The sequence below is a fragment of the Durio zibethinus genome, chromosome 1, assembly GCF_047325235.1.
Source record: "Durio zibethinus cultivar Kanyao isolate XHJ-2024 chromosome 1, ASM4732523v1, whole genome shotgun sequence".
Classification (NCBI taxonomy): Eukaryota; Viridiplantae; Streptophyta; class Magnoliopsida; order Malvales; family Malvaceae; genus Durio; species Durio zibethinus.
This window is the reverse complement of record NC_143162.1, coordinates 2,260,726-2,279,635: the sequence shown is the minus strand read 5'-3', so window position 1 is coordinate 2,279,635 and position 18,910 is coordinate 2,260,726. Positions and strand designations below refer to the sequence as shown.

General features: G+C 28.7%; 1 protein-coding gene and 1 pseudogene across 2 annotated transcripts; one reads left to right on the top strand and one right to left on the bottom strand.

Moving 5' to 3' along the window:
- Positions 1–5,965: 5,965 nt before the first annotated feature.
- Positions 5,966–6,839, bottom strand: LOC111310925 (dirigent protein 22 pseudogene; annotated as a pseudogene). The gene has a single exon (XR_016329719.1). The product of XR_016329719.1 is annotated as a dirigent protein 22 pseudogene (transcript).
- Positions 6,840–8,630: 1,791 nt separating this feature from the next.
- Positions 8,631–11,171, top strand: LOC111310924 (uncharacterized). Its single transcript, XM_022910298.2, has 6 exons — positions 8,631–8,837; positions 8,956–9,006; positions 10,101–10,152; positions 10,227–10,285; positions 10,440–10,485; positions 10,794–11,171. Exons 1-6 carry the CDS (start codon positions 8,712–8,714, stop codon positions 10,934–10,936), a joined length of 477 nt encoding a protein of 158 aa, XP_022766033.1. The 5' UTR covers positions 8,631–8,711; the 3' UTR covers positions 10,937–11,171.
- The last annotated feature ends 7,739 nt before the right edge of the window (positions 11,172–18,910 follow it).

Here is an 18,910-nt window from a genome sequence, read left to right as displayed (position 1 = left end):
GGTTTCTTGAGCAAATAAAACTTAATAATTTATGCATGTGTGTCGTATAAAATATTAATTTGTGTATTTTTATCTTGTTTTAAGTTAATTTAACAATTGATTTATTTATGCTTTTATGTTTCAAATCGTTCACAAATTTCAAGTAAAATTATTTATTTGATGTATTATGTTTGTTTGTATATTTGCTTATGAATTAATAAAATTTTTAATTTTGTAAATTATTTGTAATATGTTTCTTTCATATGTATATATTTATATTAATAATATAATAATATATATTTGAAAAAAAATATATAATATTAATTAATTCTTTCAAAATTAAATGTTAAAATCCGTCACTATTAATTTTCAATGATGAATGTGTTTGACAAATAATTTTAAAATATTATATTAATAAATAAATTTATAATTTAAATATCACATTAAAAAAATTTTATATATAAATATCACATTAAATATTTTATTATAATTTAAAGCTATTATGACATTATTTTTTTTAAAGAGGTAATTTAAAAATAAAAATAATTATAAGTATTATAAATTGAATTTTAAATTTTTAGAATAACCCTCTGGTGGTTGGGCGAGAGTCCATCTCCAAGCTTGTGGGAAGAGCACAAGGAATTTACGTATCCGCGTCATAAAAGAGAAGTTGGGCTTCTGATGATTTTAAACCTTGCTTTCACTCAAGCATAATGGCAATTGGCAGTGCGCAACCACATATTTACTACGGTGAGGGAGATGCCGATCGTTGGTGGAAGTGGGTTTTTCAGATTTGCACGTGGCTACGCTCAGGCCAAGACCCACTCCCACTCGCTTGATTTCAACGCTGGGAATGCCGTCGCGATACAATCGCCGTCATCTTCCATTATAGATAATTGAAAGTTAGATATGATAATTTATATATTTATATCATATAAAATATTAAAAAATTTTATATTTATATCATATTTTATATAAAAATTATATATTAAAATTTATATTAATAAAAAATATTAAATATATATTTTTGTTAAATTTATTTATGATTTTTATTAAAATTTTAAATTATATTATCTTTAAATTTTTTTCATATTATTTTCGTTTTGTATTATAATATCATATTTAAAATTCATGTTTATTGATGGTCTCATTCTTAGGGATTTTTTAGCTCCTACTATTGAGTTTTTCATTTTCTTTATGTCTTTTTTTTTCTCTTTGAAATCTAATGCTTCGTTGATTTTGTCCCGGAAAGGGGAAATAAAAAAAAAAAAGAGAGAGTAATTTGATTATATTTTGAATCCAAAGACTCGAACCAGCTTCGAATTCGAAAAGTAAAAGTTAAATTTTATAGGATGAGAAACAACGATCTCTTATTATAGAATTAAAATCATATGTTAAAGAAAAAATGGATTCAAAATTTCAATTTCTTCCTTCCTTTCTTTCGATAAAAGAAAAATTTATTGATTGAAAGTCAATATCATTTATTATATTATTATTATTGTTGTTGTTGTAAAGTATTGATTGAGCATTTATTTGGAAGGATGATTGATGGTACACATGTCCGAATCAAAATTGAAATCTCTGTTAAATTTAAAATAAAAATAATTAGTTATTTTGATTAGTAAGAAATAGTAAATAAAATCTTAGCAAAAACAAAAATGAAAGAAAAAGTATTTGTTCAATACTTTCGACAATTTCCTTCAAGTTGACAAAAAATTTTTTATTTAAATTGACCAATTTAAAGAAAAATACAAAAGTTGAGATTTGATGAATTTTAATGAAAATAATTGCAGAAAAAGAAAGATTCCGAAAAATAAAATTTACCCAATTTAATTAATTTTATGTGAAAAAGGGAGATGTTGAACCCTTATATAGTACAGCGATCTTTTAAAATAAATATATAAAAATATTAACTCATCTTGAATTGAATGATTAAGAGGCTAAATGAAGGTTGGGAAAAGTAAGGTTCATCATGTGAAACAAATGGCTTATTAAGAAACCCTAAAATATGATAGCGAATGAAGCTGAAAATGACCATCTTAAATTTTGGATAGGCATCAATTACCTTTAATTTAACATAAATGAGATTTCTTTTATCTTTATTTTAATAACCACATATCTCTTTGTGTTTTGGGTAAGAACCTTCTTCAATACTCTTTTTCATTTACAAATTAATTTTATTTAAAATTTTCCACATCAGGTAACTTGGACATATAAATATAATATGGATATTTTTATTTATAGCAAATTAATTTTAGATTAAATGTTCTTATAAAATTTTAAAATATTAGTGAAAATAAAAAATTTTCACATTTTTTATTAGGTAATCTAAGCACATAAATATAACAAAATCTTCTCTACTTAAGTATGATCATAAAACTAAAATAAGTAGCCAAAAAAAAAATTGCTTACTGCTAAGGCGATTTTCCACATCCAATTCTTACTATCTGTTTTATATATTTTAAGCATATGTTTCATTTTCAAATTATCTTTTCATTTAGCCAATTAATTCTTCAAAAACATTGTGAAGAAAGTAAGACCATGAAATTCTCTCAAGTCTATAGAAGTATCACTATAGTAATTACTTCGATTATTATATTTATGGTCAGCTTTAAAATCCCAAAAAAGTGTCAATCAAAATATATAAAATAAGAATAAATCTTTATCAATCCTAAAGTTTGTATTACTTACCCACATTATTATTATTATTTCTGTGTTTTCAGATTTGGACAATTTAACATATCTCTATGTTTAGGTAAAGATGAACTTTCTCGTTGTACTTCAAGTTCATTGAATTTTATGACTATATTTTATTTTTATTAAATTTCATAAGCCTAAAATTGTAATAACAAAATTTCATAAAATTAGAGTATAATAATAAAATTTAATATTTTCCCATAATACTTATAAAGAAAAATATTTACCCCACAATGAAAAATTTTGCTTTGATTCACAAACAAACGGCATGGCGGTTTAAATTGATAGCTAAAGATGATTTATGTATTTTTATCGTATAAAATATTAAAATTTATGTATTTATATTATATTTTATATCAAAATTATATATTATAATTTATGTTGATAAAAAAATATAAAATATATATATTTTAAATTTTATTAAATTTAGATATAATGATTTTTAAAATTTTAACTTATATTATTTTTATATTACATTTATATCGAATTTTAATCTATCAGTTTTAGTCAATATTTAGTGAGGGCTTTCGCAAATCTTTAATTTGGTAGGATACAGATTTGACTTTTGTTGGTCCCCGGTGTTCTCCATCATTAACGTCCTGGTGGACGAGTTTTTTTGCCTTTCGTTTGGGGCAACGACGGGTCTCTTACGTTGCTTGTTGAAACCGCTACATAACAAATGACGACATGCAAATATCACCTTTGGCGGGTAATAGGGTCTTGACTCTTGTGTCTTCTAATTTATTTAAAGAGTAGGTTTTGGGTGATTTCCTATAGGCAAGTTGATTTAAATTATAAACATGCCTAATTTCATCTCAAGTGACATGAAAATTTATTTGTATTTTTCTCACATGTTGATGTTAGTCTTGTCCAAGAATTAGATTACCTACCTGATTTGATTGAGTTCGATTGAAAATATTATTTAATTAATAAGAATTATTTTTATTTAATTTTAATAAATGTTTAAAAATTTGAGCAGAAGATTAAACCAATAAGAGTATCGGTTTTTGATTCAATTGAACCAATTGGGTTAATCGGGCAGTTCAATCGAAAAAAAAATTTATTGTTAAAAATATGATTTTCTTAGTAATTACATATTAAATGTAACAAATATTTAATAAATGCAGCATTTGATTTAATGATTTGATCATTTATAAATACTTAAAGTTTAGTATCGAATCGATTTGATTTGTTCAATATTTACTCGATTTTATATATCTTGTATCAAATCGAACAAGTCTTTGGTTTTTGATTTAACTATCAATTGGTATTTTTTTTATCATTGATTTTAATTTTAAAATATGTTTTAAAATATAGAAAATAACAATTAATGATATTTTATTGTTTAAATTAATAATATATATTAATATTGATGGCATCAAACGTACATATACTAATATTAATGTTGTCAAAATCCTTCAATTTAATGATAGAAGTGTATGCAATTGTGAAATAACTTTATCATTCAAAACATAATATTGAAAACGAAATTATTTAATGAAAATCTCAATTTCAATTATTAATAACAAAAATCATAATGTATATCATACTTTATTTAAATTATTATGTATCAGCGTATAATATTTTTAATATAATATAGAACAAATATAAGTTTTAAAATAATTTATAATATTTATGTATTTTAATTTTAGTCACATTAATCATATTATTATTGATATAATTATTTAATTTGTTCATTATTTTTTTAATGAAATATTATTTGAGAAATTTCTTAACCATTTTTATTTTTTTATGAATTATTATCCTTTAAAAATGGTCAAAGCTTTTTTTTTTTTTACTTAATTTACCAATTTTCTAAATCTTTTTCTTAATTTTGTTTTCTTATTTCATGTTTTCATTCTATTTTCAAATTAAATAATTTAATAAATTTTTATAAAAAAGATACAAAAGAAAACATAGAATAAATACAACAAATTTACAATAAAAACAATGTGTAAATTGACTCTAAATTATATTATTTTTCACAATTTGATACCTATAATATATATATATACACGATTGATATGATAGATATTAGCCAATAAAAATGTGTCACAAGTCATAATTTCATTCATTGATTTCTTGAAACATTAGCTTATTATTAATGGAATTAGTATATATTTGGAGCAAATGACATGACATAATGAAAGTTGGGCTATTAAATTGTAAATTTTCTTCTATAAGTATTAAATCGTAAAAGGTATTTTGGTTCAAGGACCAAATTAGATATTAATAAAAAAATAATCAAAACATTTTTTCCTTGAGTCTCAAAAACATTTTTGTTTACCAACCAAAATTTTATAATTTACTTTATGTGTTTTCATTTCTTTTTATTTTATCTCAAAATAAATAAATAAATAAAGATGGTCATGCGGCAATCAGCTAGCACCTCAATTAATTAGCTGCCAGTTAATTAGAAGTATTTTGGGACAACTTCATTGAATTGTATAAGATGTAAGATATTGTAAGGCTATGTTGATTTATATAAAATAAATGGATAGTGTGGTTGGCACTTTGAACGGAAGCCACAAATAAAATAAACGAGTATGAAAGTCAAAGTGAAATCAAACTAAGGAATTAGAAAATACAATCGGATATATAAAATTAAGATATATATATATATATATATATTTACCATTTTACTAACTAACTGCTCCAACCAAAATGTCCTACAATCGGTTTCCTTGTTGTAGGAAAGTCAATATGCTTCCTATAATTAATATTTTTATAAAGCAACAATAATTTTTTCATCATTTTTAATTCATTGGTTAAATAGGTTTTCCCTAGAAATTGAGAAGGTAAAATTTAATAGTATAACATCAAATCATGGGCACCGCAACTATCATTACACAACTTCAAATAATTCCTATTAAATAAAATTTATAAATTATGACCACTACTATTCAACTCTAGCATACATTATGCTTTATACAAATCCATATGATAAATCAGGATCATATATTATTTTCCTTTTTTTTTTTTTAAAGAAATGTTGCTTTTTATTATTATTTTAAAAATAAAACATGTATCTCATTATTCAAAGGTTTGTTAAGCATCAACTCTAAAATCACGAAACTGCTGACCTACTCCCATGACATAAAACAAAATCCTCGAGATTTACTAATTAAAACTACTTTCATTTGTTTCATGATTATTTTTCAATGGCAATTTTTGTCAATTTCTTTGAAAGGCAAATCATCTATTTATTTAGCATATAATATACATCAATGGATACAACAAATGCCATATCTTACTTATCATCTTATCATATTATGTAAAATTAAAAAAAAAATAAAAAAAAATATATATATATATGATTAAATTAAAGATTAATTAATTCCACAAAGTTCAGAATTATTATAGCCAAGCTTGAAAGCTTGGTCAAAATTCTGTTAAGAAACAGAATTATTATGAAACAAAATTAAATGGAAACAATTAAAAAGATGATTATTACAGCAAATTCATTGCTAATAATGGAAGACATAAACATTATACTCCACAGTGGTATGGATTGGAGTGTTTGTGTAAGTCCTCGCCTGAGCATAGCCACGAGCAAACCGGAAAACCCCACTGCCACCGACGACTGGCATCTCCCTCACGGCGGAAAGAACCTTGTTGCGCCCCAAAACGCTAAGAGTGCTACCATTGTATTTGCCTTCCGTGAAAGCAAAGTTGAGCACCATTAACAAGCTAAAATCACTTTGCGATGCAAATGCATAGATCCCTTGTGCTCTTCCCACGATTTTCGAGTTGACGTCGGGCTTGATCGTCAAAGGGTCATCCATCATCACTGTGGCTCCGAAGAATGTTGAGGAACGGTTGGTTGAGGGTGCTTCGGCCACACGAACAGTAGTAGCATTTTTCCCAGAGATTATGTCATGGAAGTAGAAGTGAAGGTGGGATAGTTTCTCTTTCTTCAGCCCTAGAAATGATGGAGATATGTACTTGGAGAAAACCTCAGAATCTGATTGATGATCAGCGATGGCTAGGGATGATAAGGAGATAATGGTGAAGAAGAGAATAAGGAAGAAGATGGAGCTGTGCTTTGTTAGCATTGAGGAGGCCATGGTTGGCTTTGAAGGTAGACACGTAGAGCTCTAGAGTTGAGATTTTAAAGAATTTTTAACACTTAAAAAATAATCTGTTTTTGGGTGTTCGTGAGTTGTCACCTTCTGTTTCTTTACTATAAATAGGCCGGTGGGTTTTTTTAATTAATATAAATAAAAATTTTTATTTATTTATTTATATTTTATATGCATTTTAATACACATTAATATTAATAATAAGTAGAACAATATATCTGAGAAATAAAATGATTATAAAAAATATAATATTAATTTACTAACAAACAACTCACCCGTTATAATATATTTTAATTAATTTTAAGGAAAATCAAATTACTCTTAACATTTTTAAGCCTTGAAACTAACACATTAAATACTTTTTAATCAAATAATAAAAAATATGATTAAATCATAAAATTTACAAATATAACAGAAAATTATATATATTTTCTAGTCAACAAAGAGATATAATATTTTTAATTCAATAAAAAGTGTTATTAAAGTATTTAAACTTCAATGTAACGATACTAAAATATCTCTTAAATAAATATAAATGTAAAAAAAATCTGTGATATCAATTTCATTTGTGATAATATATACGATGTTAGCAAAATTTATATTTATAAGTATTTAAATTTCTAGTAATTATTATTATAATTTAAAATCATATATTTTTTAATTTTTTCCTTTTTGCATTAATTCCTTCTTTATTTTTTTTTCTAATTTTGGAATATTTATTATTATTTTAATAACTTATTTATTACTATGATTTTTTTTTTTTTGGAAGGGATGTTCTATACGATGAAAGAGTTGTAGGCATTAAGATTGAAATCCCAAGTTGGAAACCAACTATTAGGATATGTTTGGATAAGGCATTTGGAGGAGGGATTTCATTTTAATTAAAGTTTTTTAAATTTTGAAAATAAATTTATTTAATTGGGTAAAAATAAGAAAGAAATTTAAAATTTAAATGAGAAATAAAAAAAAAATAACTTTTGAGATGCTCAAATTCCTTTTGAAAATTCCAACTGAAGAGATTTTTTTTCAAAATTTGTACGGATATTCGACCTTTTTAATGCAGCACATGGTCTATCATGAAATAAAAAACTTAAAAAATAAAATATCATTTTATTTGATTCTAATATATATACATATATATATTTATTATATTAATAATAATATCTATATATTTTTACAAATATAATGATGCTCACAGTGCATATTACATTTTTATATATTTTTATTTTATTCTTCTTTTATTAATATTTTTTATTTTATCAAATTTCAATAGACTAAATTTTCTTTTAAAAAATATTTATTCAAACAAAATAATTATAAATACTAATATTTTAAAATGATGCATTTTAAAATGTCATAATTTTAAATTTCTTTAAAAATTTAAAATTTCTCATCTAAACACATCGTAAAGGATGCTTGTATGAATTAACCGGGCTAATACCCAAGTTCTATATAATTTGTACTAATTTCTATAATATGATTCAATGACAAAAAAATTTAAATATTCTTGTTAGAATATTTTTTAACACTAAAATTTGATCAAAATATGATAATTCAAAATTATAAATAAATAAAATTAAAACGAATAAAAAATTAATTAATTTTTGAATCAGTTGACATGATATTAAAATTAATATTTAAAAATTACGGGTTTATAACAGTAATATAATTTTAAATCAGATAAATATAAAAGTAAAGCTATTGGACTCTAAAAAATCCGGGCTTAGATTCTCCTATTTGGATCTACCTGTAGCCCATTTCTTCCTAATTGGGTCACTTTCTTTTTTGAGGATCTGGCCTAATCTAGTGATTAAGTAATTGGGCCAAGGAATCCTTGAAATAAACCGTGACAGCCCATATCTGGTGTCTTCCAACACAACGGAAAGAAACCGAAGTTTTGTGCCTCCTGAGTTTGAATTCGTCTAATTCTAAGAAAGAGAGGGTTTGGGAAGAATGGGGACAAGAGAGGTATACGAGGAAAAACTAAGGAATGGGAATCTCCACCATGATCCAACCACCAACCTTGGCTTAGGCTCCGCTCGTTGCCCTCGTTGCCTCTCTCTCTTATACCCTGATTCCGTAATCCCTTCATCTCTCCTTTTCTTTTTCTCTCTGTTTCATAGCTTAAAGCTTTGACTATTGGTTTCTGTTTTATTAATATACTATATATATGTATGTATGTATGTGTATTTTACAGGATAAAGCTGAATGGACAATTACGTCAGTTTTGCATGATGCTACTGCAGTGGTCAGTTCCTTCCTTCCAATTATTTTTGCCTTTGTTTTACTTGCAAATGATAAGCAAAAAAGGGAAGAAAAATAAATGAAAAAAAAAACCCAATGTTCTAATTTGTAGTATAGGGTTACTTGCCTTTTTAATTGGTCTTTTGGTTTAGCAGAAGGGTCGTGCTTCTTTGTTTTTGGGCTGGAAAGCTGTAATTTTTTAGTTGAGATTCGATAACTATTTATTTCCTAGCTAAGACTAGCTAGATGCTATTACGATGCCATAACTTTTTTTTCATCTAAAATAGGGTTCTACTAGCCGCAGTTCAAAAAAAAAAGACCATAATGGTATACCCCCAATGGTTAGAACTTAAAATTTCAAACAGGAGGTTTCGTGCTTGAATCTTGAGATGTGAGACCACTAACCCTTAATTTGTAGCTCATGGCTGGAATTTAAAATTTCAATATGGAGGTTTCGTGTTTGAATCTTGAGGAGATGGAGTTTGGGGTTTTAGGGATGTCAGACTGCTACCTCTCGATTTTTAGCTCAAGCCCAATGGTTTTTGTATGTAGGATAAATAGTTGGTGTCTATTCAGGTTGGGCATGCCTTTTGAGAATTGAGAGTAAAATTTATGTTTTCTGCAATTGAATCATTCTAGTTTTGAATCATTCTAGTTCTATCTTCTAGATATCATTATTAATTAATTTGGTCTTGTTATAATCTATTTATAATAAGAAAGAATGTATATTAATTGGAAATTGTAATAGTTTCTCTTTTTTGACAATCTATGTTTCTAGAGGTGGAAAAACAATATGGCTATTTTCAGTCTTTGTCTGTTAAGCTGTTTCTTGCTCTAGACCATCATAGTGTGGACCATAATCGTAAAATGACAATTATTTCATATTGGACTGTTTATGAATTAAGTACTTGCAGAAAGATTGGAGATTATTTGTTATGTGCTTGAATTAAGTATTTGCAGAAAGATTGTAGATAATTGTGATATGTGTTGCATTTTTTTTAAATGCCTTTTCTTAAAAAAATAAATTTTATTTTATTTTTTGGTCAGTTGTGTTTAGTGCTTAGCTAATGTTACTTATTTGTATTTGTTTGCAAATAGGCTGGCTCTGGTATTGGGGGAATGCTTAGTGCGGTACATGGTTTCAACACAGGTATACTTGGACTCCATTTTCTTCATAAAATTTCTGCTTTTGCATGCACACCTCTTATGATGTTCTATTTTCAGGGATCCAATTGCTTCAGAGTCACATTAAGGGACCAAAGTGGCTCCCTTTTGTAACTGGGGTATGCCTCTTCTATGTTCTAAATTTCGTTTCCAACCCTTTCAATCTATGACAATTCTCTAACACATTCTTCCCTTTGACATGTCTGTATAATGCTTATATTCGTATATTCTAAAGCTCACTTGATTGAATTCGATTATCTTGTTTGTTGACAGATTCCTCTGCTGCTAATGTTTTCGGGTGCCAGTGCAGCATTTGGAGGTATAAAGCGTGCCCTTTCACTCTAGATGTAAAGTAGTTATAAGATAATTCTCACCTTGGATAAAAAAGCTTGTTCTGCAAACTTACTTCTTTTATGACTTGAAGCTATCTACCGCAGCCTATAATCAAAAGTGATTGACGAGGTTTTTAAAAAAGGACCTCATATCCTTTATGAAGTCCTCTAATTTAATGAATGTTGTTTCCTATTGTTGAATGTTAGCACATCTAAGATTATATATAAATTGTAATAATTCAAGTATACTGGTACTCTGGTAGACTGTAATTTGACCTTGATATGTGAATTGTAGGATATGCACTTCCAAAGTTTACTCAACTCACTGTGACTTCCTATTATGCTGCCTCAAGTGCCTCACATTATGGAATTTCACTCCTCACACGATACATTGAGGAGACCTACGCTTCTTGGAGCCAACAAGAAAGGCTAAGATGACTTCTTTCTTGCTGGTGCACTTAGCCACTTACTAAAGATTCTACTTTCATAGTTCTTTAAGCAAATATAATACCTATGTGCATAGAACCTTTAGATGAAATTTGCTTTTTGGGGGTTTTTCCTTTTGTAATTTCTTTCTCTCGTTCTTTCTTTCTTTTCCCCTTCAGAGTGACATATTTGTATACTTCTAAAGTTAAATATAATAGTAATATTATGTTATTAAGATTTTTTTCCATTTGGTAGCATTGTTGGGTATTTTTATGTGAGGTTAGTGATGAAGGGTGACATCATAATTACATCATACTGACATCTAATCTTGAGGAATTTACTTTTGTATCCATATCATTGACTAAAACTAAACTCTCTTGATATCTTATTAAAGAACTCACTGGATGCCATCATTTCCATTGTATGGTAGCGTGTTATAAACTACTGGGATGCCATATGTTTTAAGATAGATTTAAGAAACTCTGTTCTGAACAGAAACATAGCTTATAGATGTGATTGAATCTATTACTGATTTTAGCTGTAATTTTGGAAATTCATAAAAATTGGCTAATTGAGCATATATATTGCCAAATTCACTTTTGGCTAGATTCCTTATTGACAAAAAAATGGTAATGCAATGTCAGGTTCAGTTTTTGCTGCCTGTATTATCACTAGAATTTGCTAACCATATTTAAAACTTTCATCGTTTTCATAGGGGATTTTCTTAAGAGTTTATGTGCTGAATTTTCCTGCTAAAAATATTTAGATATGACACTAAAGCTGTTCATATGTTTCAATCTCTAGTTTTCTACATCTAAATGCTTTTAAATTTCTGTTGAAATTGTAAGCTTATAGTTGAATTTTTTCACTATGACCTGGATGCCTGTGAATAGAGTACCATTCTTCAGTAAAACTATGGAACTACGTTGAAGAAGTCTCTGCAACTATGTTATGCCAGTTGCCTTGTGCATTGATACAAATAGCAATTGCCACAGTTGAGTGCAGAATTGATGCATGTGTAAGCTTACAGGTTTACTATCAGGGATGCATGCAAGATGCTTGTGTAAGGTTAAAAGTTTATCAGGGTTGCATAGATGCTTGGGCATAAGCTTACAAAATTAGCCCAGATTCTATAGTAAATGAATGTGTAAGCCATGGCTATTACTTGATTTGAATGGTAGCCATCTTGTAAATGCATCTAGTCCTTACAGACAACTTGCAGTTACTCTTATCAGGTGTACAACAAAAATTGATGTAGAGGGCAGAAGAAAATTTTTCTTGTGCCATGCTGCCTGGCAACAAGCTTTGGCAGTGCATCAGGTCAGATTCAATGAGTTGTCTGGACTTAGTTTTCTTATGGTGTTCATGCTTTTAAACCGGTTTGAGTGAAGTGATGGCAATTTTCTAGGTCTTGTTCTTGTGTTAGATTTTGATTTTTTTCTTTTTTTTTTTTTTAAATACAATGTTTCCTAGAAATATCTTAGATATAAAGATATTACTATTAGGCAGATCAAGCCAAGTAGGGATCTGTAGGCCCAACCTTGCTAGGCATGTATATGAATATGAAATTCTAGTCATTGCTCTTGCCAAGGCAAGCGGCTTACATCATTCTCCCAAGTTTAGTAAATTTGAGTAGGCCAGGCTTAAAACACTTGCTAAATGAAATAAAGAGAAAAATATGTGAAAAGTTCAGAAGAGGCAGATTCGTCCTGTTTTGCACGGCTCTTTGCTGCTTACTTCTCATTGTTGCAGTAAATATGTGTGGGGCTTTTTCTGTTGTATAAGCAAGTGAAAAATTTAATTGGTTCAGATATTATTACAATAAGCAATTGTTATAGCTATTTTGAGGCTTTTGTTATGATTAATTAATATTAGGTATATGCCTTTTGAACAAGTTCATTAATGACAGTTGGAGTCCATTGCAATGTCAGACAGGTCTGCATTTTTCTGCTAATTCATTATGTTGATTACTTTGGTTATGTATTGCTCTTTTATGCTGCATTACTGGCTAATTGACTGAAACTATGTGCAATTTATGAATTAGATGCTTTCACTCTTGGGTCACGCTCAAAAGTTTACCGTTGCAGAAAAACATGGATCCTAATCAATTTATGGTATTACACCAATTTGGGTGTTTAGAAAGCTCTTGAAAACAATGTTGAGGAGAAATAAATCAAGGGTAGAAAGCAACACAGAAATAAAAGTAAGAAGTAATAGGAAATAAAAAGTGTGTTTGAATATCGGAGATTTTTGAAGGATTACTAATGATTTTAGTGGGCACCTTGTATCTCTTTAATGGGTTTTCATTTTGCAATTATATCGTATGCTTAGTTCACGTATCCCTTTGGACTGAGAATCTCGTTCCTTCTTAAAAGGATGAATATCTTAAGAAATAAGATACAATGAATAGCTTGAAAATTCTCCAAATACATATATATGCTGAAAAGGAATAAGATATAAGAAAACTTGTTTGGTTATCTTATTATCAGACACTCTTGAATGTCTGAAGAATTGACTCGGATATATTGAGAAGATATCTAAGCTATCTTTAATTCCCTAAATGAAATGCACCCTTTACTGGTACAGAACTGGGTATCCAAACAAGCCTTTGGATCCTCTAACATGGCCTATAAAGTTTGGTGGCATTTATTGCAAAATGTTAACCCTACATATATATGTATACATGTATATTATCTCCCAAACTCTTCCACCCAATAGATAGAGACTATGAAAGAGGCGGGGGGGGGGGGGGGTGGGCTGGCTCTTTTCTGGTATCCTGTGAGGTTTGCAGTTTGCACTTACTAGGGGCAGGTTAGCTACTGTATAAACTGTCAACCTCGTTTCCAAACTTTATAGGGGTGTGGGCCGATGTTTCTTAAATTCCATTGGTCTCTCTCTCTGGTGTAAAAATATAGAGCCAAGGAGGAAAAAAAAAGTGGTCCTAATAATGATAATGTGTGTACTCCTCAATCGTCTTTATTGTATTTGCCTTTTTTATCATCCTTCCTCATCACATGCTCCTTCTTCTGCATTTACTTGTGGGTCCCTAGATAGTTGGAGTTGATGTTAACACTGTTGACTCTGTTTTTAAGGGTTCAAAGCAAGGAAAAGAGAGAGAAAAAAATCAAAGGCACCACCCTATTTTGAAATCCAAATGAAATGAGTGATCCAATTTGCCGTCTTGTTGCATGTTAGTTGATTGTGTTATCCAACTTAAATCTAGGGTAGAAAGGTCTTTCCCTCATACCGTGTTGGTCGGTGAGGTTGTCCTAGCCAAGTTACTAAGCTAGATGTGAAAAAAACTATATAGTACTTGTAGTATTTACAGTTTTTCAATTACTGGATCTCAGTGTGTTGCAATGTCTTTATATGCATTTTCTTTCCAAGCATCTTTTCATCAATGTTTTATCCTATGCCAACCATAAATGCCTTATTATTGCCCTTTTGATGCTTGCTACCACACAGTGCACCTGAAGTACCTCATCAGGGTTGCTATTTTCCCTCTAAACATAGGTTTGATGATGTCTTCCCAAAGTGCATTTAGGATTCATTGGTATTCTTAGTTTTTCTCAAACAGTACTTAATATTATTCTTATATTTTTCTCCACCAATTACTTGTATACGTTTACAATTTTTTTTTATTTGAAGAATGAAGATTCGAAACTTACGTTTTGAATAAAAATCATGCATCACTAATGAACCAAATGTTCGGGTATTTAAATATGTTTACTTACCTACATATTATTACTTGATTAACTTGGTGCTCGAGTTAATTAGGTCATGCTGGTGATCAATTCCCACTACTTAGGTTTAGATCTCTTTTAAATAATTGTGTTTCTAAAAATAGTAAGATGGTATTGGTATATTTTCTTCTTTCCATGATGGGATTTTGGAGAAATGCATTTTCTTGGCAATGTGGATGGTAATCTGGATGGTAATCTAACATTGGTGCATATGTAAATATAGATAGATAGTGCAGAGATTAGTTAGAATGGAATGAAAAAGAAAAGCATAGATGGAAAAAACCAGTGGTGACCATCTCATAATTGTCTTATTATAAGACATTAGTAGATAAAGAGTCCTGGACAAAGAATTTCTCTTAATCTGTTTCTGAGGGCAACTGATTTTCCACCTAACTAATACTGAATTTGTGAAGTAAAGTTGAAATTAATCATGTCCCATTGGTCATTGTTCTCTCTCTCTCTCAAGGGTAGTGCTCTTCTGATGATTCTTTTTTTTTCAATGTTTAAAGATCTGTTAAATCACATTATTATGACTAAATGTTTAGGGTTTCCATAAATGGTGGTAAGCTCTTTACAGAGCTTTTGCTTCTGTTTTGATCTTCATTTCTTAATCAATAATTAATACCCACTTTTGCTTACAAATGGAGGTTTCTTCCATAACTCTACAAACTTTGTTTGAACTTCAACTTTGAGAATTTTTTTGTTGTCTTTTTTCCAGTACAATTAAATCCTTTTAATTAAAATTGCCTTAATCAAAGTTTTGATGTGATTTTTTTTTGGTCTAAAAAAATTCATAATTTAAAGATTAAAAAAAAATTGCAAATGTCATAATTTGAATTTTAAATTTATTAAACTTTATTTTTTTTAAATGATTATATAATCTAATTAGATTAAATCTCGAATTCGATTTTATGCGATGTTAACTAATGATAGATACGTTCGAAAGATGCTTAAAATTTTTGTTAGGTGTAAATATTGAATCATTGGCCAATCTAAGACAGCTTTTTATATGGGATTTGTTTTAATGTTGATGACTTCTCTTACAAATTTCTTAATAATTCAAGCTGTTCCATCGCATAAAATGCACTTAATTGCTGTTAATTCGAAACCGGTATGGGAAGATTAACATTATATCCTTCCAAAAATAAGAAAAAAACAAGTTAAAAAGAGAAGATAGAGATGGTGATTTAGGATATGTGATTCCTTTTGGGAGCTTTTCAAGATATCTTTGAAAGGGATGCACTTCCTGATTAAGTTCAGCTTGGAAAATAGCTAGCTAGCTTCTAGAGGAGCCACCATAAGCGTATATTGATAGGGCAACTTATATATATATATATATATATATATATAATTATTTAGGTAAAATTTATGGGATTTTTAGAGTAACAACTAAATAAAATTTCAAAACTGAAAATTTGATAACATATGAATTAGTACTACATCTGAATGAGCAAATTTTTTGCATGAAAATTTGGATGAAGTCGTGAGGGGATATTAACTCATTTTAGGATCAAGTATCTCGTAAGTTATAATGAGAATTTACATTGGATTTATAAATCGATCATCAAAGAGAATTGCAAAAGATTTTCGAATGATATATATATATATATGTATGTGAATGATTTTCTCTTAGATTTCTTGAATGAGTTAGCATCATCTTTGTTTAATTATGAGCAAAGTCTGAACTTCACCAATGTTTTGAGAAAGTATTATTGAACGAGAAAGCAACGCGAATAACTTGTGTCATCAACATCAGGGCTCGACATAGGGTGCTAGAAAGCTAAATTTCATCGATAAGTTAACACTTGCTTGAAAGGGGATCATAGCACACCCTTAGGAATTGCTTCAACAACGGAGTTACTTGAAGTTGAAAAAATTGACATGAAATCTTTAAATCGTAACTCAAAGCAAAGAAAGCCTCATCGCAGCTATTTTGAAGTGAGCTACACTAACCGATTCTGTCATTTTGTTGAATCTGTTAAGCAGTATATATCTTTTATTGGGCAGATAAAACTATTGTGGTTTTCTAAGAATAAACAATATTATTATTATTATTATTATTATTATTATTATTATGTTGTAGCTTCAAGTTAGCTTGCTGAAACAAGATGATATTCCATGGTATAGATTGCTATAACCTGGAGATTTATAGGAGGAAATTAAATTAATGTTCATTTTTAATGCATTGTTACTCTAATAATTCCGCTATATCATTTTTTCTGCAGTTGTTATAATATTGTAGATCTTTGTATCAGAATGTCTTATACAATTATCAAACAAATCATTGATCTACTTAAAAAAAAAAAATTACTTATAGTGAAAGACATGTATCCATAAAAATTAAATCATCAATTCGACGTTATGTCAGGGGTTGTTTAGTTTTAAACACTAACTAAAATACTTTGATTATATATTTGAATAGTATATTTGGTTATTCTAATTTTTAATATCAAAACTACTAAATAATACCTTTTAAGGATAATTGCATTATTTATTGAATTAAACTCTGATTTTACTTCACTGTTTAATTATATTTGAATTTAGTTTTTCCTTTATAAAGTGAAATTCACATTTAATGTTGTTGGGATCTTGGATGGGATTTTGATTGATACCTTTGTTTTTCCTTTAAAACCCTAGCTGGGTTATTATTATTATTAATGAACAACATGCTTAGTCAACATACTTCTCCCGTTCAAAAGATCATCTAGCCGGATGAAAATAAGAAAAGAAAAAGTAATACTAGTAGTACAAATATTTGTTTTGGGGGCACAATTTTTCTCGTGCAAAATGGGTGAGACAAAACACAAATCCCAACATTAAATAGAAGAAAAGTTAAAGCTTATATACTGCTAAATTTTTATGAAAATAGGATGGCTTTTTTTTTTTTTTAATTTATTGCTGCTTTTTCCCACAATTGCAGACACATTAGAGAAGAAAAAAAAGGAAGAAGACAAAGAAAGAGTACCAACTCTCACTGAATTATTATTTTTATTGTCTTTGTTAAAAAAAAGATGCCCTTTTTTCTCTGTATATCCTTTGGTAAGAATCTTCAAATTCTACAGCATTACTCTCTCTCGATTCACCCATGAAAACTAACCCACCTAACTTCCTTCACTCTCTCTCTCTCTGTGTCTTTTGCAGGCATAAAAGCCAAGGTACAAAGAAAAGGTGAGAAAATAAAGATGGCAGACTTAACTGCCTTGTTCGTATGTTTCCTTCGCTTCATCAAAGTCTTTCTCTTTCTCTCTTAGTGCAAAACAAAGGGCACAATACCTTTTGTGAGGGGAAGCTTTGATTTTACCATTTTTAAAAGCCATGAAAGCTTTGGATGGGATGGGATTGTACTGTTGCCCCCCGCTCTGAGAAATAAAAAAAATGTATGTGTTTGCAGATTTTAAGGCAAAAAAAAAATGACCCATCCCCTTCTAAGCCCCTACATTTTTTCCGTCAACAAACAAATCAATTCATCAGTTTACTTTATATAAGAATGTTATGTCCCCTAGCAATAATCGTCCTCTTCTCTCCAATCTATGATTTTTTTTATTTTTTGCATTTAAAAAAAAAATGGTCCCAACGCACCACTTAAGTCCTGAAGATTTTTCTTTAACTGCTTAAACTAGTGGTTAAGACAATTTAAAAAAAAAAACATTAAGATCGGGTTCGAATCCTTTTCTCCTTTAGTGTAGTAGGGCTCTGCCTTCTTTGACAAAAAAAAAAAAAAATTCTGAAGATTTCATGTGATTTCAAATCAGACGGAGGACAATTTTTTTTATATATTCATTTATTAGTTGCTGTTTTTTTTGTTTTTTTCATAAATCATGCTGTGGCCTTAAAAGTGCCACCTTTGTTCCCTCAGCTTCTGGTCTCATGACAAGAGGTTCCACCGCAAATCTTTATGCAGATCATCAGACATCATTTAAAGTTTGATTGGAAAACAGACTAAACATAAACCAAAAAAAAAAATCTTCTGTCTCTCCCTCTTTCTCTGTTCATATAATATTGAATTCTGATTCAATACGATCATGATCAGGAAGAGTGATGTCCTATCCGACACCCTAAATGCCATGAAGAAAAAATTATGATTTTTTCATGGCATTTTTCATGCAGAGGAAAGAGGCATTATATCAGAAAAAACCTTATTATTATCTGTGATTATATTCACCCTTTTTTCTCTCTGTTGAAGTACTACTGAATAGAAACCCACACCCTAAATCTTTTTCTCTTTCTCTTTCTTTCAACCTCT

What these genes read in the sequence shown, in the direction of transcription:
- LOC111310924 (XM_022910298.2), top strand. Translation starts at nt 8,712, where the DNA reads ATGGGGACAAGAGAGGTATACGAGGAAAAACTAAGGAATGGGAATCTC. An exon ending in CTCTCTTATACCCTGATTCC is followed by an intron (nt 8,838 to 8,955) that starts GTAATCCCTTCA and finishes TGTATTTTACAG; the next exon opens with GATAAAGCTGAATGGACAAT. An exon ending in TGCCAGTGCAGCATTTGGAG is followed by an intron (nt 10,486 to 10,793) that starts GTATAAAGCGTG and finishes TGTGAATTGTAG; the next exon opens with GATATGCACTTCCAAAGTTT.